Below are 25499 nucleotides of genomic sequence, written 5' to 3'. Positions count from 1 at the left end.
AAAGGTGCTGCTAGCTAGAAAGCATGCCTCAAAAGAAGCCAACTTCCATGAGGATGAATGACAGTGAGTAGCGACCTTGATCCTTATACTTCTGGGGATGGGTAATTTAGGTTCCCTAGCAAACCCTACCTGCTCACCCCGAGCACGCAAGGGCACAGAGCCAACACCTGGGGAGAAATAGTTACCTGCACCCTGGATGCCATTTTGGCTGCTGTCTGGGCTGGATCAAAGACTCGGCGAGAAGACTGATCCTTGCAGAAATTAATATGCCGACTGGCTGCAGTTTCATTAAACCTCCTCATACAGTATGGGCACTGAATATAATCTAAATGCAAAGATAACAACAAAAGGCAATCAATGTTTCAAAAACAACTCTGGAATGGGCTATATGAAATGAAATAAATGAGATATGACCTCTGCTACAACATAAAAGAGCAAAAGTCTCAGACTATGGTTTGAGACAGCGTTATGCCGGAGGGAAAGGTGTGCAAGGGCGGAAATAAAGGACAGAGCAGGGGGAGACATCTTTCTCCTCTATACATTTATTTCAATTAAATGTGTCTCTTTAAAATGTTTATGTGGTATTTTCTTTTTTTTTTATTTAAAAAAAAATTTTTTTTAACGTTTATTTATTTTTGAGACAGAGAAAGACAGAGCATGAACGGGGGAGGGTCAGAGAGAGGGAGGCACAGAATCTGAAACAGGCTCCAGGCTCTGAGCGGTCAGCACAGAGCCTGACGTGGGGCTCGAACTCACGGACTGCGAGATCATGACCTGAGCCGAAGTCGGACGCTTAACCGACTGAGCCACCCAGGCGCCCCATATGTGGTATTTTCTTAGACAATAGACTCATTATATTTAGGCACTTCTCAATTAAATGAGATATTCAGTGAATCCTTATGTAAAGGAAACAGTCCTGGGATCACAGACGGTTGGTACTGATGACGGTGAAGGACACAGAAGATGAAAAGCCCAGGCTGTGGTACTGGGTGGGACGAAGGTCACCAGAGAGGTTATGGAGCTCCTCTTGCTCTTTATAAAAGGAGGAAGGTGTTTCAAATTTGTGGGTTTGGGGGGTGGGATTTGAAGTCAGTGTCGCTGGCAGAAAAACACACGACTTCTGCAGTGGTTGATTTTTTTTTTTTTTTTTTTTTTTTTTTTACTCAACTCCTAAATAAGGAGGCAAATAATAAGTTCAGGAAGGAGGTAAAGGAAAAAGAAAAAGGTGGGGTTCAAAAAGGAGAAAGGGGAAAGCAGGAGGAGTGGTAGGAAAGCTTCAGGGTCAGAACCTCCCAGGCAGCTCTGTGGGCACCAGGACCCTCTGTGCTGCTGCCCACTGCTCTCTCTCCGTTTGGCCCTTGTTTGTAATGACTAATCAGTGAGCGAAATGGGATGTGCCAGAACCACGGCCTTTGTAGAATGAGGAGACGCTCACAGCAAAGTCATTTTTTTTTTTTTCAACATTTATTTATTTTGGGGACAGAGAGAGACAGAGCATGAACGGGGGAGGGGCAGAGAGAGGGAGACACAGAATCGGAAACAGGCTCCAGGCTGTGAGCCATCAGCCCAGAGCCTGACGCGGGGCTCGAACTCAGGGACCGCGAGATCGTGACCTGGCTGAAGTTGGACGCCCAACCGACTGCGCCACCCAGGCGCCCCAACAGCAAAGCCATTTTGGAGCCCACCCCTCTGAAGTAAGCGGGAGTGTGAGATTTTCTTTTTGTTTTGTTTTAGGCACCGGTAAGGGATGACAAAGTGGATAGCAGCACTAGAAGAGAGTAACATTCCCCTCCCCCCCCCCCCCCCCCCCGCCAGGAAAGATCTGAGACAGCACCGACCTTATATAGTCACCCACATCCACATCTACACGGGTGCATGACTATTTGAAGCAGTGATGTCTTCAAGATTAAGAGTCTTTTTGAAGGCATCTTTTAAAACAATTTGGGAGAGTTTTGTTTGAACAAATCATTTCCTAGAATGAATACTAGTAAAATGTAATAATTGGCATATATAAGAAATTGGAATATAACAGATGAGCACTTAGCCTAACCTTTTATTTCACATCCTAGAAGGCAGTATGTAATCATCAATTCAATCTGTATTGAACACCTATTACGTGCCCGGCACTGGTTTATAGTTGGGGGCACAACGACTCTGCAGAAACAAAGTTTTCCCACAGTGGTGAAGGTTTTTCCCTTGAACAAAATAAAATAGGGCAGCATTGGGAAATGATGAAGGCCCTGCAGCCTGCCTGACTGGTTTTGAACCTGAGCTCTTCACCTGCTACATGCGAGAACATCGGCAAGTTACTCAATATCCCTTAAACTTCGATTTCCCCAGTCCCTACACAGCACCTATTTCATCAGGCTGTTGTGAAAGTTAACTCAGATAAGTCACACTAGGGCTCAGTACAGTGGGCAGGTGGAACATCCTATTACTATAAGGAAACAGGCCCAGCAAGCTTGCGTTTCCAACTACCAAACAGGAATGAAACTGCTTATAAAAGTAAAATTGAAAGTGCATTATTGTGCAGAATTCATGGTGGTGATGGAGAAAGCAAACCTAGAACTCTTCTCTTGCTTTGGTGGTTTCTTGAGTTTTACCAGCTGAGAGTCAAGGCTTTGATCAGAAATGCTGCTACCACAAACCCTACTCAGTTTGTGCAAAGACAGTGATTATGGCAGTGACTGGATGGCTTCTTCACTCCCACTTGTTCGTTCATTGATTCACTGCCACCCTTCTGTGTGGTGCTGTATGCCATCAGGGACACAAAAAGCTGAGGTGTATTTCCCTGCCAACAAAAATCTCAGAGAAAACTAGAAGGCTAGGCAAAGAAGTAGACAAGTGCCACTCATGATGTAAGCTTCTAAGGAAGCACTGGGTCCTCCAGGGTCCCAGAGGAGGGACAGGAAGCCAAGACTTAAAGGGGCAGAGGAAGGGGTGGCTTGGGTGGCTCAGCTGATTAAGCACCCAACTTCCACTCAGGTCATGATCTCACGGCTCCTGAGTTCGAGACCCACATCGGGCTCTGTGCTAACAGCTCAGAGCCTGGAGCCTGCTGCAGATTCTGTGTCTCTCTCTCTCTCTGCCGCTTCCCCACTTGTGCTCTGTCTCTCTCTCTCTCTCTCTCAAAAATAAACAAACATTAAAATAATAATAAAGGGGCAGACAAAGAAAACTTCAAATACTCTGAGAATGGAAAAAAATAGTTTTGCAACAATAATCTGAACAGAGCATGACTGGTTTACATGGTCCACCGTCATCTCAATCTGAGTCCCCTCTTCCTCTATCAATAATGGTGTCGTGGGGTGCCTGGGTGGCTTAGTAGGTTAAGCGTCCGACTTTGGCTCAGGTCACGATCTCGCGGTTTGTGAGTTCGAGCCCGCGCTGGGCTGACAGCTCAGAGCCTGGAGCCTGCTTCAGATTCTGTGTCTCCCTCTCTCTCTGACCCTCCCCCGTTCATGCTCTGTCTCTCTCTGTCTCAAAAATAAATAAACATTTAAAAAAATTAAAAAAAAATAATGGTGTCATAAAAGTCACTATGTGCTAGTTATTTCCAAAGTAATGATCTTTAAAGTCTGACTACAGATGGGTTCTTAGGACGACTATGGGAAAGGTGGCCAGATCTCAAAAACATTCAGCAAGCATCATTTTTAAAATGTAAGCATTGTGTTGAGTGTCCATGTCTATGAAGCCTGTGAAATGGGCACTAAATGTCCCAGGCCTCACTGAAAATCTCAACGGCAAATATTCTCTATCATTGTTCCTATAAAGAATCACAGCATCCTGGAAAGTTGAATGATTAGCACATTTACTTAAGTTGGGAAGAATTACAATAAATATACGCATGTCACAAAAACTGAGTCATGAAATCAGGAATCATGCTGAGAAAACAAGGAAATGATCTGCAAACTCATGCATACTAGGCCGCATTATATATAACCCCGGTTATAACTGTATATGTTTTCTAGTATTTAAGACTGAGAATATATGGACTAATATAAAATCCTCACATAGTCTAATGGAATAGTAATGAAAAATGTGCTATTTCAGATAATCGTTTTGTTTGGTGCATAAAATTATACTAAGGGCACAGGGAAGAATTTAATTATAAAGCTATGTTTTAGCATAAGAACATGAGGGCAGAAAAATAAACTGTACACGGGATGAGACCTTACAAAGAGAATTATTTATTTTAAGGAAACAATAATCCCCACATTTTAAATCCAATGTGGAAATTAGAGAAATCCACACAGCAGGACAGCTGACATAGTTTCGTTTATTTGACTAAAGAACTATAAAGTAGCCATCAACCCTGTAGCTTCTGCTATTAACAGGAAATACTGCTCATAAAAGATTTTTTTTGTTATATAAGGCTTGTTGCCAAAGTATTATCAAAATCACAGCCATAGATCTTTCTACTTTCACATTATTTTAAGCTATATTTTCATTAGCACCCAGCAAAAGTGAAGCAATTATTAAGATTATTTTCTGGCACACCAGCACGCCCACAACAGTTGTGGCCAGGCCTCTTAGCCAGCTGCGCTGGGAGCTAATCCCACCCACCAGCACGCCCACAGCAGCTGCAGCCAAGCTGCTCGGCCAGCTATGCCAAGGGCCAGCCTCGCCCAGCAGTGCACTCACAGCAGTTACGGCCCAGTCACAACGAGAGGGCACAAGCAGCCCACAGAGAGCACACTCCTGGAGCTCCTGGTTCTGGTGACCAGGGCGGATTGCACTATTGGGTCCTATAGGCCTTCTACACAAGACATCTACCTTCCTTCAAGACCAGGAAACATAAGTGACCTACCAAATACATAGAAACAAACAGAGAGAATAAGAAAAAAAAGACAGAGAATATATGCCAAACAACAAAAAATAAAAAAACAGACAAAATCTCAAAAACACACACAACTAAACAAAATGGAGATGAGCAATCTCCCTGATAAAAAGTTCAAAGTGATGTTAACAAGGATGCTCACTGGTCTTGAGAGAAGAGTGGATGAAGTCAATGATAACTTCAACAAAGACAAAGAAAATGTAAGAACCAATCAGAGAATAGAATAACAAAATGAAAAATGCACTAGAGGGAATCAACATAGATTAGAGGATGCAGAAGAATGGATCAACAATCTGGAAGACATGGTAGTGGAAATCACCCAAACTGAACAGCAAAAATAAAAAATAATTTTTAAAAATGAGGATAGGTTGGGGCACCTGGGTGGTTCAGTCAGTTAAGCATCTGACTCTTGATTTTGGCTCAGGTTACGATCTCACAGTCATGAGATCGAGCCCCATGTCAGGCCCCATGCTGGTTGTGAAGACTATAAGATTCTCTCTCTCCCTTTCTCTCTGCCTCTCTCTCTCTCTTTCTTTCTCTCTCTCTCTCTCTCAAAAGAAAAAAAAAATGAGGATAGGTTAAGGAACTTCTGGGACAACATCAAGCATTTTAACATTCGTATCATGGGGGGCCCAGAAGGAGGAAAGCAAGAAAAAAGGGCAGAAAATTTACTGAAGAAATAAATAATTTTGAATAATTTCTTCAATAATATTGAAGAAACTTCCCTAACCTTGGGATGAAAACTGACATCCAGGTCCAGGAATCACACAGAGTCCCAAATAAGATGAACCCAAAGAAGTCTACCAAGATGAGTAATAATTAAAATGTCAACAATCACAGATAAAGGAAGATTCTTAACAGCAGCAACAGGAAAGCAACTAGTTACATACAAGGGAATCCTCCACATAAGGCTATCTCCTGATTTTTTAGTTTCTGCTAAAACTAAAGTCATTTAGTCATTAAAGTTATTCTGCAGAAACTTTGAAAGCTAAAAAGGGGTGGCATGATCTATATTCAAAGGGCTGAAAGGAAAAAAAACCTATAACCAAGAATACTCTACCTGGCAAGGTTATCATTCAGAATTAAAGGACGGATAAAGAGTTTCCCAAACAAAAGTTAGAGTTCATCACCACTAAATTGGCCTTACAAGAAATGTTAAAAGGGCTTAAGTGTAAAATAAAAGGCCATAAGTAAGAAAGTAAGAAAATTATGAAAAAAACAGTTTCACTGGTAAAAGCAAACATATAGTAAAGGTCAATCACTTATAAAGCTAGTATGAAAGTTAAAACACAAAAGTAGTTAAATCAGTTACATCTACAACAACATGCTACTACTAAACAACCAATGGATCAACAAAGAAATCAAAAAGGAAATCAAAACACACCCTGAAACAAATGAATTTGAAAACACAATGTTTCAAAATCTTTGAGAGGCAGCAAAAGCAGCTCTAAGAAGGAAGTTTACAGCAATATAGCTTAGCTCAAGAAGAAAAATATCAAATAAGCTATCTAACCTTACACCTAAAGGAACTACAGAAAGAACAAACAAAGCCCAAGTTAATAGAAGGAAATAATAAAAGTCAGAGCAGAAATAAATGAAATTAGGACTAAAAAAGCAATAGAGAACATCAATGAAAATAAAAGATGATTCTTTGAAGAGATAAACAAAATGAACAAACTTTTAGTCAGACTCATCAAGGAAAAAGGAGAACTCAAATAAAATTAGAAATGAAAGAGGAGAAGGTACAACCAACAATATAAAGATACAAAGAATTATAAGGAACTACTATTGAAAATTATATGCCAACAAACTGGACAACTTAGAAGAAATGGATAAATTTCTAGAAGCATGAAATCTTCCAAGACTGAATCATGAAGATATAGAAAATCTGAACAGACCATTTACCAGTAATGAAATTGAATCAGCAGGGGCGCGTGGGTGGCTCTGTCAGTTGAACATCTGACTTCCACTTAGGTCATGATCTCGCAGTTTGTGAGTTCAAGCCCCGCATCGGGCTCTGTGCTGACAGCTAAGAGCCTGGAGCCTGCTTCAGATTCTGTGTCTCCCTCTCTCTCTGCCTTTCATCTACTTGCTTGCTCTCTGTCTCTCAAAAACAAACATTAAAAAAAAGTTAAAAAAAAAAAAAAAAAGAAATTGAATCAGCAATCCAAAAACCCTGAACAAAAGTCCAGGATCAAATGAATTTGCAGGTGAATTCTACCAAACATTTAAAGAAGAGTTAATATCTACCTTTCTCAAACCATTCCAAAATACTGAGGAGAAAGACATGCTTCCAAATTCCTTCTATGAGGCCAGCAACCTGATACCAAAACCAAAGCTACAACCAAAAAAAAAAAAAAAAAAATTATAAGCCAATATCTCTAATCAAATTTAAAGCAAAAATCCTCAACAAAATATTAGCAAACCAAATTCAAATTAATTCACATTAAAATAAGTAAGTCACAGAGAGGAAAAATACAGCATAGGGAATATAGTCAGTTAACACCAATAATTTTGTATGATGACAGATGGTGACTACACTTACCATGGTGAGCACTGAGTAATATACTGAATTGTTGAATCAATATGCTGCACACCTGAAACTAATATAATATTGTATGTTAACTACATCAATAAAAATAACTAAATAAAAATAAAAAATGTTTAAAAGATCATATACCACAATCAAGTGGGATTTATTCCCTGGGATGCAAGGATGGTTCAATATCTGCAAATTAATCAATGTGATACAACATGTTTAAAAAAATGAAGGAAAAAATCCTTCAAATAATCCTTTCAATAGAGGAAGAAAAAGCATTTGACAAAATTCAACATCCATTTATAATAAAAACTCTCAACAAAATGGGTACAGAGGGAACATACCTCAACATAATAAATGCCATATATGGCAAACAAAGAGCTAGCATCATACTCAATGGTGAAAGGTTGAGAGCTTTTCCCCTTAGATCAGGAACAAGACAAAGATGTCCACTCTCACAAGTTTTGTTCAACATACTACAAGAAGTCCTAGCCACAGAAAACAGACAAGAAAAAGAAATAAGAGACATGTAACTTGGTAAGGAAGAAATAAAACTGTCACTATTTGCAGATGACATACTATATACATAGAAAACCCTAAAGACTGTTAGAACTAGTAAATTAATTCAGTAAAGTTACAAGATACAAAATTCATATGCAGGAATCTGTTGCATTTCTATGCACTTTAAATGAAGTAACAGAAAGAGAAATTAAGAAAACAATTCCACTTACAACTTCATCAAAAAGAATAAAATAAATAGGAATATATTTAACCAAGAAGGTGAAAGACCTGTACTCTGATAACTATAAAATACTGATTAAAGAAACTGAAGACAACACAAATAAATGGAAAGATACACCATGCTCGTGGAATGAAAAATTTAATATTGTTAAAATGTCTATAATATCCAAAGCAATCTACAGATTCAATACAATTCCTAACAAATTATCACTAGCATTTTTCATAAATCTAGCATTTTCACAGATCTAGAATAACAAAATTTTTATGGAACCACCAAAGACCCTGAATAGCCAAAGAAACCTTGAGAAAGAAGAACAAAGCTAGAGATATCACAATCCCAGATTTCAAACTCTATTACAAAGCTCTAATAATCAAAACAGTATAGTCCTGTAACAAAAACAGACACAATGGAACAGAATAGAGAGAAGAAGGCAAGAATATACAGTAGGGAAAAGACAATCTCTTCAACAAATGGTGTTGGGAAAACTGGATGGATACACACAAAAGAATGAGAATAGGCCATTTTTTTTTTTTTACACCATATACAAAAATAAACTCAAAATGAATTAAAAACCTAAATGTAAGACCTGAACCACCATAAAAGTTCTAAAAGAAAACACAGGCAATAAACTCTTGGACATAGGAGTTAGTAATATATTTTTGGATCTGTCTCCTTAGACAAGGGCAACAAAAACAAAAATAAACTGGGACTATATCAAACTAAAAAATTTTGCACAAAGAAAGAAACCATGAACAAGACAAAAAGACAACCTACTGATTGGGAGAAGATATCTGAAAATGATATATCTGATAAGGGGTTAGTATCTAAAATATATAAAGAACTCCCAGAACTCAACACCAAAAAAATCTGATTAAAAAATGAACACAAGACCTGAATAGTCATTTTTCCAAAGAAGACATACAGAAGGCTAACAGGCACATGAAAAGATGCTCAACATCACTAATCAGGGAAATGCAAATCAAAACCAAAATAAAATATTACTTTACACTTGTCAGAAGGGCTAGAATAAAAAAAGACAGGAAAAAACAAGTGTTGGTGAGGATGCAGAGAAAGGTAACCCCCAAGCACTATTGGTGGGAATAGAAACTGATGCAGCCACTGTGTAAAAGAACATGGAGATTCCTCAAAAAATTAAAAATATAAATACCAGGGGCGCCTGGATGGCTCAAGCTAACTCTTGAGTTTGGCTCAGGTCATGATTTTATGGTTGTGAAATCAAGCCCCGCCTTGGGCTCAGCACAGAGCATGGAGCCTACTTGGGATTCTCAGTCTCCACTCTCAAAAAAAATAGATGAACATATATATATATATATATATATATATATATATATATATATATATATGGAGAGAAAGAGATAGAGAGGGAAGGAGGGAGGGAGGGGGAGAGGGAAAGAGTGAGAGAGGGAGAGCGAGGGAGGGAGGGAGAGGGAGAGAGAGAGAGACACCATATAATCCAGTAATTCCATTTCTGGATATTTACCCAAAGAAATGAAAACACTAATTTAACATGGATGGACCTAGAGGGTAATAAAACAGAGAAAGATAAATAGCGTATGATTTCACTTATACATGTAATCTAAAAAACAAATGAACAAACAAAAAACAGAAACAGACTTATAAATACAAAAAACAAAGTGGTGGTTGCCAGCAGGGGAGGGAGGTGCGGGGATGAGCAAAATAGGTAAAAGGGATTAAGAGGTAAAAACTTCCAGTTACAATATAAGTAAATCACCCTTTCAATAAAGGATGAATCTTAAATAGTAATCCTAAACAAAGGATAAAGAAAAAAGGTCACCTCACCAAAAAAATATGTTTTTTAATTTTATAAAAGGAATCTGTAAGTTTCCTCACATTAGAAAACAAAACAAACACCAGGCGCAATACAAAAAGCATTACCGAAAGCATCCTATCCTACTCCTTTTCTGCTTCCTCTGGTTAGAAAGAAAGAAAGAAAGAAAGAAAGAAAGAAAGAAAGAAAGAGAAAGGAAGGAAGGAAGGAAGGAAGGAAGGAAGAAAAAAAGGCAGATTAAATTAATCAAGGAAAACTAACACAAGAACAGAAAATTAGGACGTGCTCTGTCAATGGGTAAAAGACCAACAACACCCACAATGATGGATCTCAACACTATTATAGTGGCCCAAGTAAAATATACTTTATTTTTCACATAGAGCTCTAAAATTTCATTCATTCAGCAACTGAAATAATCTCCTGTGTTAAGAATAGTCAAGGTAAGCTCTTTTCACACTGGAAAATTATTACAGCCAACATAATCCTTTACTCCACATTCCTGTGCACTTCAGTACCAAATAGTTTCATATTCCCCTCAAAACTTAAAAATAAGTAAGAAGTAAATCAGTCATGGGGATAAAAAGTATAGTGTAGAGAATGTAGTCAATGATATTGTAGTAAATTTGTATGGTGACAGATGTTAATTACACTCAACGTGGTGAGCATTTTGTAATGTATACAAATGTCGAATCACTAATGTGAACTAATTTACATGAAGTAAAATACACCTATTTTAAGCATACCGGCCAGTGAGTTTTAATAAACGTACACATTTGTGTAACCACTTCATTTAAAACACAGAACTGTTCCCCTCATGCCCCTTTTCAGTCAATATTCCCCCAAACCCAGTCTCAATCAATCAAAACTCCATTTTCTATCACTAAAGTTTTGGGTTTTTTTGTTTTGTTTTTGAGAGAGAGACAGCATGAGCACATGAGGGGGGTGAGGGACAGAGCAAGAGAGAGAGAGAGACTGAATCTTAAGCAGGCTCCATGCTCAGTGTGGAGCCCAACGTGGGGCTTGCTCCCACAACCCTGGGATCATGACCTGAGCTGAAATCAAAAGTGCGACATGCAACCAACTGAGCCACCAGGCACCCTTCCTGCCACTCAAGTTTTATCTGTTGTATAGTTTCACATAAGAGAATACCCATGTTGCTGCTTATATGGTAGCACTTTCTTCTTACTGTGGAGTTGTATTCTGTTTTGTAAATAATTACACAATTTTTGTATCTACTCACTTGCTGATGGACGTTTGTGGAGGGGTTTTCCCCCAGTTTATGCTATATAGAGCTACTATGAACATTAATATATAAGTCTTTTCTAAGGACATGTTTCCAGTTTTTTGCAAAAATACCTAGGTATAGAATTGCTCTATAAATAAGCGTATGTTTAACTTAAGAAAATACCAGTGCAGAGTAGCTGTCCTATTTTACACTCCCTTCAGCAGTGGGAGACTTCCAGCTGTTCCACATCCTCGCTATCATTTGTATTGTCAGTCCTTAATTTTAGCCATCAAGTGGGTATGTGGTAGTATCTCACTGTAGTTGTAATTCATATTTCCTTGACAGAAATGACGTTAAGTATCTTTTTATGTGCTTATTGGCCATTATTCTGTGATGTATCTGTTCAAATACATCTCTCACCTTTTTTCTTACTGGGTTGTCTTCTTGAATTTCAAGAGTTCTTTATATATTCTTGATATGAGTCCTTTGTCAGTATGTATTATGAGTATTATCTCTCAGCCTGTGGCTTGCCCTTGCACTCTCTTAATGGTGTCTCTCAAGACTCAAATTTTTAATTTTGGTGAAGCCCAATTTATCAATTTCCTTTTTAAAAATCTGTACATTGTATATCCCGCTTAAGAAATCTTGGTTGACTCTTAGATCAAAGATTTTTGGTTTTTCTAGAAATCTTATTGTTGTAGCACTTATAAGGTCAATGTTCCATTGTGAATTAATTTCTGTCAGTTAATTTTTGTCAATTAGTTTTTGTATAAGGATCATGACTCATTTTCTCCAAATGGATATTTGTGTCAAAAATCAATCGCCCATACATGGATCTACATCCAGATACTCTTTTCTGTTCAATTGATACACCAATATCAAATTACTGAATAACTCTAACATCATAATAAGTCTTGACATCAGGTAGTGTAAGTCCTCCAATTTTTTCCTTTTTTTCCAAACTATCTTGGCTATTCCAGATCCTTCGAATTTCCATATAATTTTAAAGTCAACTGGTGAATTCCTACGTGGCAAAGAAAACTTGCAGGGGTTTTTACTGGAATTACACTGAATCCATAGATCAATTTGGGAAGAACTGACATGGTAACATAATACTGAGTCTTTCAAATCATGAAAATGGTAAATCTCTCCATTTATTTTGGTCTTTTTAAAATTTCTCTGAACAGTGTTTCATGGTTTTCATTTTTCAAGTCTTACACATATTTTGTTAAACATACCCCTAAGTAGGGGCACCTGGGTGGCTCAGTCGGTTAAGCGTCTGACTTCGGCTCAGGTCATGATCTCATGGTCTGTGAGTTCGAGTCCCACGTCGGGCTCTGTGCTGACAGCTCAGAGCCTGGAGCCTGCTTCAGATTCTGTGTCTCCCTCTCTCTCTGACCCTCCCCCATTCATGCTCTGTCTCTCTCTGTCCCAAAAATAAATAAACATTAAAAAAAATTTTTTTTTAAAAACCTTTAAAAAAAAAAAACATACCCCTAAGTACTAATGCTTTTTCGTAATTGTAAACGTATTTTTTTTTTTAACATTTATTTATTACTGAGAGAGAGAGAGCATGAGCATGGGAGGGGCAGAGAGAGGAGGAGACACAGAATCTGAAGGAGGCTCCAGGCTCTGAACTGTCAGCACAGAACCTGACGCAGGGCTCGAACCTGCAAACCCAGGGAGATCATGACCTGAGCCGAAGTCAGATGCTTAACCCACTGAGCCACCCAGGCGCCCCAATTGTAAACATATTTTTAATTTCATTTTTTAATTGTTTATGCCTAGTATATAAAAATATAAATTATTTATGTATATTGACTTTATATCCTGAAAATTGTGTTAAATGAACTTTTAACTCCAGTAGCTTTCTTACAGTTTCCTAAGATTTTCTATATTTACTCATTCATGGTTATGTTGTCTATGAAGAAAGACAGTTTTACCTCTTCCTCTCCAATAATTTATTTCCTTATTTCGGTGGGTACTACATCTTTAGTACAGTATTGAACAGAAGTGGTCAGAAAAGACATCCTTGCTTTTTCTCATCTCAGTGGGAAAGTGTTCAGTTTTTCATCAAGTGTAATGTTAACTGCAGATTGTTCAAAAATGTCCTTTTATTGAGGTGTTTCCCTTCTATTTCTACCTTTCTAAGAATTTTCTTATATAAACATGTACAGGGGTTGCATTTTGTCACAGGCTTTTCCTGTATCTAGTGGGATAATCATATGCTTTTACAAATATTTTGTTAATATGGTGAACTACATTTACTATTTTCTTCCCTCTACTTAACTGAGGTGTAATTTGTTCTTGAAACTTTTTAAAGAGGAAACATATAAAGCAATTGGTTTAAACGTTTTTTTCTTTTCTAGTTATAAGCTTTTTTTAAAGCTATAAACCTCCTCCTTGCACTGTTATAGCTGAATCCCACAAATTGTGATGTTTTCATTACCATTCAGTTCAAAATATTTTCCCATTTCTCTTACGATTTCTTCTTAAATCCATGCATTAAGAAAAGCTGATAATTTCCAAATATTAGGAAATTTTCTAGATATATTTTCATCATAAATTTCAACTTAATTCTGCTGTGTCAAGTAACAATCTGCATGATGTCTCAATCCTTTTACATTTACTGAAACTTACTTTGTGGCCCTACACATGGTCTATCCTGGACAAATGCTCCATGTGTACTTAAAAAGAATTATATTCTGCTGTTGCTACATGTCACATTATAGCTTTAGATATCAATTAGGTCAAACTGGTTGATACTGTTGTTCACATTAGAAAATGTCCTACGTCCTTACTGATTTTCCTGTTGCTTATTTTATTAGCTGCTAAGAAAGGAACACTAAAATCTCTAAATATAACTGTGAATCTGTCTAGAGTTTTGTCAGTTTTTGTTTTATGTTCTCTGAACTCTGTTACTAGGTACATAAACATTTAGGACTGATAGGCCTTCTTGATGAATATGCATTTTTAATCATTACTCTTGTTAATAACACTTGACATTTGCTTTGCCTGATATTAATATTAGCATTCAGGTTTTATGATTATTATTTGCATGTATATCTTTCCCCATGCTTTTAACATGCCAGTCTATAGTTGTTTTGACATTGCTGGTGTTTATTTCTCCTTTTATCTTTTTATCCAAGAGGGAAGGCACAGATCGTAAATGTATGTCTACACGAAATGTTTACAAGCTGCACACACCCATGTAATCCAGCCCGGATCAAGACAGAACATTCTCAGCAATGTTCCTCATGTCCACTCCTGCTCATCCCCACCCCTCCAAGGAAAACCGCTGACTGACTTCCAACCTCAGAGGTCCAAACTTGAAGTTTCTAAAACATCTGAGTTTCTGGTATTTATAAATCAGGAAATCTGCATTTCTGACATCCTTTGAGAAATGAGATATGGCAACCCTGGTGTATGTCCCCTTGAGGCGGCAGCAGCCTGCTAACATAGGAGCAGCTGTCCTGAGAGTGTGGTCTCTGTAGGCCTACCTGGGTCACCTCCTTGTTTGCTCACCTGCCTGGCACATTTATTTACATCTTGCTATTTAAAGTGTGTTTCTTGTGGAAAGTATATAATTGGACCTTGCTTTATTATTCAGTCTGACAATCGGCTTTTTATCTGAAGGGTTTAGGTCATTTATACACAACTATCCATATGGTTGGGTTTAAGTTTACCATCTTGCTATTTGTCTTTATCCCATCTTTTCTTTGTTGTCCCCCCCCCCTTTTCCTATCTTCTCTTAGATTGAATTTTCTTCCATTTTATCTCCACTCCACCTATTGTCTTATTACTGATATGTCAATATTTTTGTGTGTTTACTCTAGGGTTTATAATAGACATCTTTAAGATATAATATTCTACCTTCAAACAATACTACACCTATTCATGTATAATGGGTACTAAACTTATTCATGTACAATACACAGAAAACTTTCAACAATGTATGTCCATTTTCCTTACTTAACCTTATTGTATTGTTTTCATACATTTCACCACTTCCACATGCATAATCCTCACAATAATATGTTATTATTTATGTTTTAAGTAGCCAGTTATAACTCTCAGATAACATTTACTCAATGGAAAACAAGACAAGGATATCTGCTTTCACCACTGCTGTACAATATAGTATTGGAAGTTCTAACCAGAGGATTTAGACATGAAAAAAAAATAAAAGAGACAAACTGGAGAGGAAGAAGTAAAATTACATCAGTTCACAAATGACATAATTTTATATGTAGAAAACCCTGAAAATTCCACACCAAAAAAACAAACAAACAAAAAAACTGTTAGAGCTAACAAAATTCAACTGAGTTGTAGGATACAAAATTAATACCCTCAAATCAGTCGTATTTCTATATACTAGCAATGAACAATCTGAAAATAAACTTAACAATTCCATTTATAATAACATCAAAAATAATAAAATAGGAATAAATCAAACCAAAGGGGTAAAAGACTTGTACGTTCTTATACCTAGTCAATGAAATGTTGATGATAGAAATTAAAAAGAAAATAAATAAATGAAAAGACATTGCATGTTCATGGACTGTAAAACAATTTTGTTAAGATGATAACACTACTCAAAGCAAGGTACAGATTTAATGCAATCCCTATAAAAATCCCAGTGGCATTTTCAGAAACAACAAAAAAGAATCCATCCTAAAAATTCATATACAATCTCAGAGGTCCCCAAATAACCAAAACAATCTTGGAGGACTTTCAACACTTACTACAAATTTACTAGAGTAATCAAAACAGGGTGTTACTGGCATAAAGACAGACATATAGAAAAACAGACTAGAGTAGCTCAGAAATAAACCTTCACATATATGGTCAAATGACTTTTTATAAGGGTGCCAAGATCACTCAATAGGGAAAGGATAGTCTTTTCAACAAACAGTGCTGAGAAAACTAGATACCCACATGTAAAACTAGATATGCAACTTCCAATGAAGCTGGGATCTTACCTTATGCCACATACAGAATTAACTCCACCTGGCTCAAATACAAAACTGTAAAAGCTGAAAATATAAAACTCTTAGAAGAAAGCACATGGGGAAGGCTTCATGACATGGATTTTGCAATGATTTTTTGGATCTGACAATCAAAAGCTAGGAAACAAAAGAAAAATAAACTGCACTCTTATCAAAATTAAAAAAATTTTGTGTATCAAAGGATACCATCAAGAAAGTGTAAAGACAAAAAAAAAGTGAAAAGAAAGTCTACAGAATGGGAGAAAATACTTGAAAATCTTATATCTGATAGGGATTAATATTAATATAATAGAGTCTCTAGCCCTAATTTCCAATTTACAGAAAAACAGAGGATAGAGGAACAAGTTAAACATTAGCCTGAGTAAAAAAAACCAGACAAATCTAGAACAAGAGATATCCTAAAAGATGTCCTAAAAGATATCCTAAAAGCCTACTGGCTTAGTAAGGGTATTGTGCAAGATTAAAGAAAAGAGACAACAACAAAAAATGCATGATTCTTGGATTGTGATTAGGGAGCAAGGAGTGAGCTTTAAAAGACATTCTTAAGATAACTGGGAAAATATGAGTCCCTATATTATGCAAGAAAATGCACGCATACTTCAGAAACGCATACTGATACAGTTAAGAGTAAAGTGTTATGATGTCTGAAACTTAGTGTTAAATAGTTCTGTCCCCCCAAAAATAAGACAGAAAATATGAAATGTAAACAACTGTCAAATTTCAATGGAAGGTATGGTGTATGAGTGATCACTGTACTATATCTTCCTCTTTTCTGTAAATTTGAAAATTTTCAAAATGAAAATTTTAGGGTAAAAAGCCTTTAGGCCACTAAATTGCACAACTTAAAATGGTTAAGACAGTGAATTTCATATTATGGGATTTTTATCTCACAACAAAACCCTATCCCCCTGCCCTCCCCACCAAAAACAAACAAACAAGCAAACAAACCCAGAGCTTGGGTATCTGACACTGTATTGGAGAAGTATTCTGCACAGCCCCATTCTCATAGACCATGATGTGAACGGTGTCCCCTGGACTTATGTAGTGGTCTTATGTTGAAATAGAGTTAGAAAGAAACACAGAATATTTATACGGAATTAAAATAAAATTAGGATAAGATATATTGTATGATAAAATTACTTTTATAATTCGTTATTATTAATTTTAGAATGCAGAGGAGGAAGCAAGGCATGATGATCTGGCCCCAAATCAAGCACAATTGGTTAAGAATAAAATGCCCAAAGCAAACCAAACTGGCCCCACACCTGGGTTGATGGATGGAGGAGGTGGAGGTGGGAGAGGTCGGCCTTCTTTAACGGCTAGTGTAGACTGCTTGGCTGAACGGATTGCATTAATGAAATCTTCATGTTGTTGTCTCCAGTTAGATCTCCTCACAGGTTGATGCTATAAAAAAGAAAACCAATATATACTAACCTCGACTGTACATCTGTCCCTTGCAACTTTATTTTAAGCTGGGATTTAAATTTACAGGACATAGGACGGTGAAATTTGGAGGGAAAAGAAAATTTGTGTTCAAGAGTACAAAAAGAGATTTGGAAAAATACAGTAATAAAATTTGCGAGTCACAACAGTGTGGGAAAACACAAAATAACAATCAGAAAAACAAACGACAACACTTTACAGAAAGACTTAACTGTAAGATGAAAAGGGACTTTCTTCCAAGTTAATTGCGAGATTTAATGCTACACTAATGAAAACATAAACGAGATTCTTTTTTGCCACATCTGGAAAGTATCTGAAATACATTTCGAAATCTAAGTGAGCATGATTAAAAAGAAAACAGTAAAGGTGGATTATACTTACATGACATTACACTGCACTATCAAGCAAAAATGAAACCAGAGAGCCAAAAAGGGGCTTTAATGTACTTAAGGATGTAATCAAGAAGAACAAGCACGATACTGATAGTACCTTGGACTGAGGAGCTGTTCTCACAATGAGAATGTCAGTGCCCTGTAATCTTTGTTTCAGGGAATTGAAAGGTTTACGCTTTTTGTTGAAGAGTTTCCTACATATTGGTCCATGTCTTTCCTAGAAAAGAAACAGTGGGGATTAAAATTTTTAACATGTATAGTCACAAGGTTTGTACTCAGGCAGCCCCCACTAGAATGACGGGGTTCACCTTCGGAGCCAAGTTCATTCTCTAACTCTCAAATCACAGCAGAGCAAATCCATCTGGCTCTCTCCACCCATGTTACACATCGCTAGATATTGCGTGAGGGCAAGGTCAAGAAAAGGCCTCCGCAGCTACAGAGACTTCTTTCGAATTTGGTTTTATACACTGAACTCTACCACTTGGGCTGCGTGAATGATTCCAGGCATTAAATAATGTTGAGAAGGCAAACATTCTAGTTTAAATCGAAATAAATATTTTTGATATTGAGCTAGGTACTCACTGAAGCCAAGGAAATTTTCCTGTCTCCTGTTTCCTGCCTCCACGGTTTCCAAATTCCACGAGCAAGGCATCCCGTAACATAACAGGGAATCTGAGTCCCAGCAATCCTAATATTCCATTTTACCGTTCTTTTGAGATAGCCCTTTGCATACAGCAGGGGGAAACTTAGCTCCTACCGATGGAACCTTCTCAAGAAAACTCTTCTTACCACTCAGCAATTTCAAAATTGAATTCAACGGGGCCACTTTTCTACATAGAGCACGTTAAACTACTTAACTTCCTCAAGGAGTGGAGAGGTTTCAAAGAAATATTTGAGAACATCTGCAAAAGACAACTGGGACAACCATACAAATAAGTGAAGAATACACCAATTCCATTTACATTATGAAGATATTTTCCTTTAATTTATCCAAACATTTCACATCCATGAAGTCATCTATTTCAGAGCAAATCTAAACTTTTAATATTAAGTTTTAAAATGTTACAATATTTAACATTTAACAGATAATCGTCAGGGAAAACATTCTTTACTCCAGCCAAGTAATCCTTTAAGTAGTCAACATTTCTAGTACATAAAAAACGGAACCAACAAACAGAGCTTTGCCTGTGTACCACCCTTACAAGATCTGCTAGGGCATCACTGCTATAGAATTATACCAACAACTTTCCACTAAATGGCCTCTTCCTTGGTGGATATGGAACTCATAATGGTTAACACACAGTTCCTTTGTCCAGACCCAACAAAATACGGACTCTATAAAAAAAATCCCTATACTTGGTTACAAACAAGCCATACCATTTTATTTTTTTAAGTTTTATTTAAGTAATCTCTACACCCCATGTAGGGCTCAAACTCATGACCCCAAGATCAAGAGTCACATGCTCTACTGACTGAGCCAGCCAGGTGCCCTCCATTTTATTATTATCTTTTTTAAGTTTATTTATTCTGAGAGAGATAGAGAGGAAGAGAGACTCCAAAGCAGGCTCTGCACTGCGGAGCCTGGATGTGGGGGCTTGAAGCCACAAACCATGAGATCATGACCTGAGCTGAAATCGAGAGTCAGACACTCAACTAAGGCATCCAGGCGTCCCCTCCATTTTAAATTAAAGGAGAGAAAGGTATCACATCATTCGATCAAATGCTCTTTGTAGCCTGGAGATAGGCCTAGAAAGTAAAAACCAAGAAGACGCAAGACACACTTGACATTCAGTGATTCCATTTCAAATGGAATGGTACCTCCTAGTTCTGCAACTCATCCTTATGGGGTGCAAGCCTGGCTTGGCAAAAAAGCAGCACACCGGTGGATTCCTGGGCCACAACAGGCCCTGTGAACTCCTGTTTCTAAATTCAGGAAGCGCTAACTATAGTTAATCAGAACAGGTATTTCATTTTTAAAATTCCCCAGAGAAACAAAACTTACAACCTTATTATATAGTCTTTTGCCCCAAATGTAGTCAGGTATATGGTCCAAAACCTTTAAGTCTGCTTATGTCTCCTTGATCTAAAATGTTCAATCTCATAATTGTATTATCACCTTAAGTTGTTTTCTTTTTTTTTTAATCATTTTTCTTGGGCATCTCTTTAGAATACCGAAGTCTAATACCTGTTTGATTCCCCAATTTTTAAATAAATTAAGCTTTTATTCCACTTTATAGGCATCAATCAGGGGACTCGACATGCAGTTAGCTTGAATCTGATTAACAATTAAACCTTGGAACAGGCCTTACATCCATTTTGTTCAAATTACATAAAACCCCTGAAAATTGAAAGGTTCTGTCTTCATACGTGGCAAAGCAGGAAACAGAGGGAGGTTAAAGGACTTGTCAGAATTAGTGACAAATTTGAGGCTAAAAGCCAAGTTTCCAGATGCTCCAAATTCAATGTTCATTCCTCTTGACTAGCTAATTTCCCTGGTGCTTTGGCCTTAAAATTTGAATTTTTGATGCTTATAGAAAAGGCAAAAGAGCCAAAAGCTCTCAAGAGACAATGAGCTGTGCCAAAACACTTTCATCTGGCATCCTTTTTCTAAGAGTACCATGTTTAATTACACTCCCTTCTGAATGGGGTGGCACCTATCCGCCTCAGTGTCCTCCGGGCCTGCCAGCCATAGGTTATCCTATCCTCTTCCCTCGCTTTCTCTCCACATCTGTCTTTAATCTTTGCCGCTACAGCCTCCTCACCGACTTGACAGTTCATTTAACTCCAACGAAACACATCTACAAAATGTCTTTATGTTTACCAGAACATCTGCTGCAAAGCGTCTTGCACAGACTTCACAGGGAAGTAACTCCTGATTGCCATCTGTATAAGATCCAAAAGCACATTATGTTAGTTTCGTGGAACTGCCTGCCCAAGAAGAAATGACTAACTGGAGGGGACCTCAATAGCTTGATCTCCTCACTCTTTTCCCTCCCCACCAACTTCTCTTAGGAAGATATTTCATGAACTCACCCATTTTCCTCTTCTAACAGAGACTTCTCACTTCACTAAACAGGTAAATTCCATATCCTTCAGGCAACCAGAGTACATTTAATATACTCCTAAACTAAGCACCTGATAGCTTTGCTTTAGACAGAAGTACAAAGTTAATACTTTAGTATAAAGTCATAAATTAACTGGCGCACCTGGGTGGCTCAGCTAGTTGAACGTCTGACTGTGGATTTTGGCTCAGGTCAATGATCTCACGGGTTTGTGGGATTAAGCCCTGCACTGGGTTCCACGCTGACAGCACAGAGCCTGCTTGGGATCCTCTCCCTCTCTCCTCTCTGCCCATCCCCTCACTTGTGCACACGGTCTCTCTCAAAATAAATAAATATTTTTAAAAAGTGATCAATTATCTAACAGTTAACATCTTTGAGATTCCTACTAGAGTGCAATGTCTGTGTGTGTGCTAAATGAAGGCATGGCAATTTATCATAGGTCATATGTAAAGGATCACCTAATAATCAAATTTAAGGTAAACTTTCCTGAGAATGGCTTTCTCTCTCTCAAAGAGTTTTGCAGGAAAAACTCCTACCTGAGAGAGAGTATAAAATACTGATGAAAAGGACCGAGTAGAAAGAACTGAGGAGTTCCATCTAAATCAAGAAAGATGGGATCATTACAGTGGAGAAGCATGTGAGGATAAGCATCATCCTAGGGGTGGTGTTGGTGTCAGACCTCTTACTGAGGTCAGTGAAGAACACTCACTGCTGGCATTTTATATACGGTTGTGAATGAGTGAAGGACTATAATCACAATACGCTCACTACTTGCTATTGTTATTGATATTCAACTATAGTGTTTTAAAAGTTAAATGAAGAATAAAGTCAAATACATTAAAAAAAAAAAAAAAGGCACAAGATTGCACCCACATATGTCCCATGTCTCAAAGTACCTGACCCACAGTAAGGTGCTTAGTAAATACTTGTTGAATGTATGGGCCAAACAAGAATTGAGTTTCTACCACAAGACCAGTCATTCAATAAATATCTGCTACCTGCAACTCTGTAGAAATATTGAGAGAAACAATACATACGTCCAGCACAGAAAAGAATGTGGGCATCAATTACATTAAAGTTAGATAAGTGTCAAAAGAAAAGGAAAACATGGAATTCTGAGAAGATTTTGCTTCCTATTACTTAAAGTTCACCTGGAGTTGAATACATAAAGATTAGAAAAGCTGATCATGGGGGCGCCTGGGTGGCTCAGTCGGTTGAGCGTCCGACTTCGGCTCAGGTCATGATCTCGCCGTTCCCGAGTTCAAGCCCCGCATTGGGCTCTATGCTGACATCTCAGAGCCTGGAGCCTGTTTCAGGCTCTGTGTCTCCCTTGCTCTCTCTCTACCCCTCCCCTGCTCATGCTCTCTCTCTCTCTCTCTCTCTCTAAAATAAACATTAAAAAAAAAAATTAAAAAAAAAAAAAGAAAAGCTGATCATGGAGAGGACTTTGTATTAGATTAACAATCTGGGCTTTATCCTACAAACAAGGGGAACAATCGCTGACATGAAGAAGAATCTGAACAGAGCTGTGGAAGGTTCACGTGACAAAGGTGAGGAGGGCTGAATGGACTGTGGTGGGAGGGAAGATGGATTTCAGTTAAAAAGCTAAAGGTGCAGGCTGGAACTGGAAAGAAAAGAGGAAATGGGAGACACCAGGCTCAAAGAACTGACAACATGACTAGATGTGGAGGGAGTGGGGAAGTGGCAAAGAGAGAACAGTGCTGAAGGGCACAGAACATGGTCGGGCTGTGGACAAACAGAATTTGAAAAGAGGGGCCATCTTAGTAAGAAAAATGACCTCAGCTTTGGAAATACTGAGTTTGAGAGAGTCATCCAGCCAGCAGGGTGGAAATGAGGGAGGTCAGGGCTAGAGACACAGATGTAGGCTTTGTTTGGAGAGTGATGTAAAGGCATGATATTGCCAGGGAAGAGGTCATGGAAAGAGAAGTACAGGGATGATCCCTAGGGAACTCCGTATTTAAGGGCCAAGAAGATGAGGATGATAAGCCAGAAGGAGAAACAGGAGAGAACAGGGTCATGGAAACCAAGAAAAGGTTTGAAAAAGGAAGGACTGATTAACAGGAATCAGATGGTAGCTCGTTACAGACATTGTTGATTTAAATGATTTCTTCTCACATCTGCCAGATGGTATTGTATTTGCAACACAGGTCATCCATTACAGCATACAGAAATATTACTCTTCCTCTCTGTTCTTTTGGCCTTCTAACTCTGTAAAACTGGGTCTTAAAATTGTGGTTTTTTTTTTTTTCAGCAAGAATATTCCACCCTTCCACACACTTACTAGTGAATAAAAGGTAGTCATCTTAATTATAAAACTGCTTTTTCTAAACTGCTAATGAAGGATGATTTTTATGATTATTACTGTGACGTTTGTGTAGTGTTTTCCTGTTTCCCAAACGCTTTTCCTATGTAATCTCCTTTACTTCTCACAGCAGCCCTGCAAGACAGAGTTGGTACTACCTTTCTTTCTTTCTTTCTTTTTTTTTTTTTTTTTTAACAGATAAGAAAACAGAGATTGAAAGTTGGGGGACTTCTCAAGACCACAGGTAGTAAGCAATAACACTGAGACTCAACACTTGAATCTCTGTCTCTACAAGTATTAAGACTATGTATCCAACCATTACCATAAATGCAGATATGTCAGTACTAACCTGCAAAACAAATGGAAGTCCCTGAAGGATAAATAGCCTCTGATTTAAATCCATGAGTTTTAATTAGTTCAATGAGTTTAAAATAATGAGATACAATATTCAACAGAACACCTGGAATACTGCATTCTGAAGCTTGACTATAAGGAAGGGAACACGTGCCTAAGTCACTTAAACCAAACATGGAGATCAATGAGGTCTATAGTACTTGTTCCAGAATGCTGAATCACATAGAATATAGGATCACTAGAACCTTAAAATAATTATTTAAGACAACCAAAAGGCCTTGCAACAGGTGAATGGTTATACTGTTAACATCCAAACCCTGGAATACTGTTCAGCAACAGAACACTATTGATATATGCAACACCTAGATGGATCTCAATGCTGAGAAAAGCCGATCTCAAAAGGTCACATACTGTATGATTTCATTTGTGTAACAATCTCAAAATGACAAAATTATAGAGATGGAAAATAGTGATTGCCAACAAGGAAGGCACGGAGGTGGTTGCGACTATACAGGATACAATGAGGGAGACCTTTGGGTAATGCAATAGTTCTGTAGCTATAATGTGGTTGTGGTTATTATACATGTAACAAAATGGTCTGGAACTATAAATGCACATTGTACCAATGCATGTTTCCTGGTTTTGATATTGTACTATAGTTAGTTAAACTGGACCTTAAACTGGGGAAACTGGGTAAAAGGTGAATGGGATCTCTACTATTTTGCAATTCTTGTGCACTAATTTTATCAAAATAAAAAGTTTAAAAAAACATCTAGGGGTCAGCAAATTGTGGCCAGTAGGCCAAATCTGGCACTGTATGTTTTTGTATATAAAGCTTTATTAGTAGAGAATCACACCCATTTGTTTATATAATATCTATTGCTGCTTTCACACTACAACAGTAGAGTAGTTCTTAACAGAGACTGTATGGCCTACAAAGTCAAAAATTATACTAAAAAATAGGTTGCCAATCAGTGAATGAGAATATAGTGATTAAAAGCGATCTGTGGGAGAATAACATGGAAAATGTTAATGATACATTTTTATTCATATATTTACAAATAAAGACTGGAAATAGATCATTACATGTATAGATACACACACACACACACACACACACACACATATATGTGACACACACACCTAAGTGATAATAAAGGTACACGTTTAGTTTCCTGCATTTTCAATTTTTCTACAAAGAATACTCATTATTGTTTTAAAAATTAAAACACTGACATTTTTAAAAAGAACCCTTTGATAGGAAATATTCTAAAACAGTAAGTACCAACTTAGCTATTTGTCTTTACCCTAAGAGGAGTATTACTTAGTAGACTATTAAAGTGGCCACTGTTTTTATACATTGGCTATTATTTTTATACATTGGTTTAAAATCTTAAGACAATTTTTTAAATAAGGAAAATAAAGTGATCTGGAAGCCATCAACAGTTTTGTTTAGCATGTTAACAATAAAAAATAAGCATCACAAAGATCTCGGTTCAAAATTTTTATGAGAAGCCTGGAGAGGATTATGGCTGTAATGAAATTGGAAAAAATTTTACTTCTGACTAGACCTACTATTTCTGAGCTGGAAGTTAAGAATGCTCTGTTCAGTCAGGTCACGATCTCACGGTCCGTGAGTTCGAGCCCCGCGTCAGGTTCTGGGCTGATGGCTCGGAGCCTGGAGCCTGTTTCCGATTCTGTGTCTCCCTCTCTCTCTGCCCCTCCCCCGTTCATGCTTTGTCTCTCTCTGTCTCAAAAAT

General features: G+C 37.6%; 1 protein-coding gene across 4 annotated transcripts in view; it reads right to left on the bottom strand.

Moving 5' to 3' along the window:
- Positions 1 to 25499, bottom strand: part of ZC2HC1B (zinc finger C2HC-type containing 1B) — a 42088-nt gene that overhangs the window by 10840 nt on the left and 5749 nt on the right. For 3 of the 4 annotated variants that reach the window (XM_049653022.1, XM_049653021.1, XM_049653024.1), the window contains exons 2-5: positions 20822 to 20883; positions 18098 to 18217; positions 17431 to 17569; positions 186 to 325 (exon numbers count right to left, since the gene is read on the bottom strand). In XM_049653022.1, coding sequence (XP_049508979.1) covers positions 186 to 325; positions 17431 to 17569; positions 18098 to 18217; positions 20822 to 20883 — 461 coding nt within the window. The remainder of the gene's footprint in view (positions 1 to 185; positions 326 to 17430; positions 17570 to 18097; positions 18218 to 20821; positions 20884 to 25499) is intronic. The other variant, XM_049653023.1, reaches the window with a different exon arrangement.

The sequence above is a fragment of the Panthera uncia genome, assembly GCF_023721935.1.
Source record: "Panthera uncia isolate 11264 chromosome B2 unlocalized genomic scaffold, Puncia_PCG_1.0 HiC_scaffold_24, whole genome shotgun sequence".
Lineage (NCBI taxonomy): Eukaryota > Metazoa > Chordata > Mammalia > Carnivora > Felidae > Panthera > Panthera uncia.
Note: the sequence above shows the minus strand (reverse complement) of the source record. Positions and strands in the feature narration are given on the sequence as shown.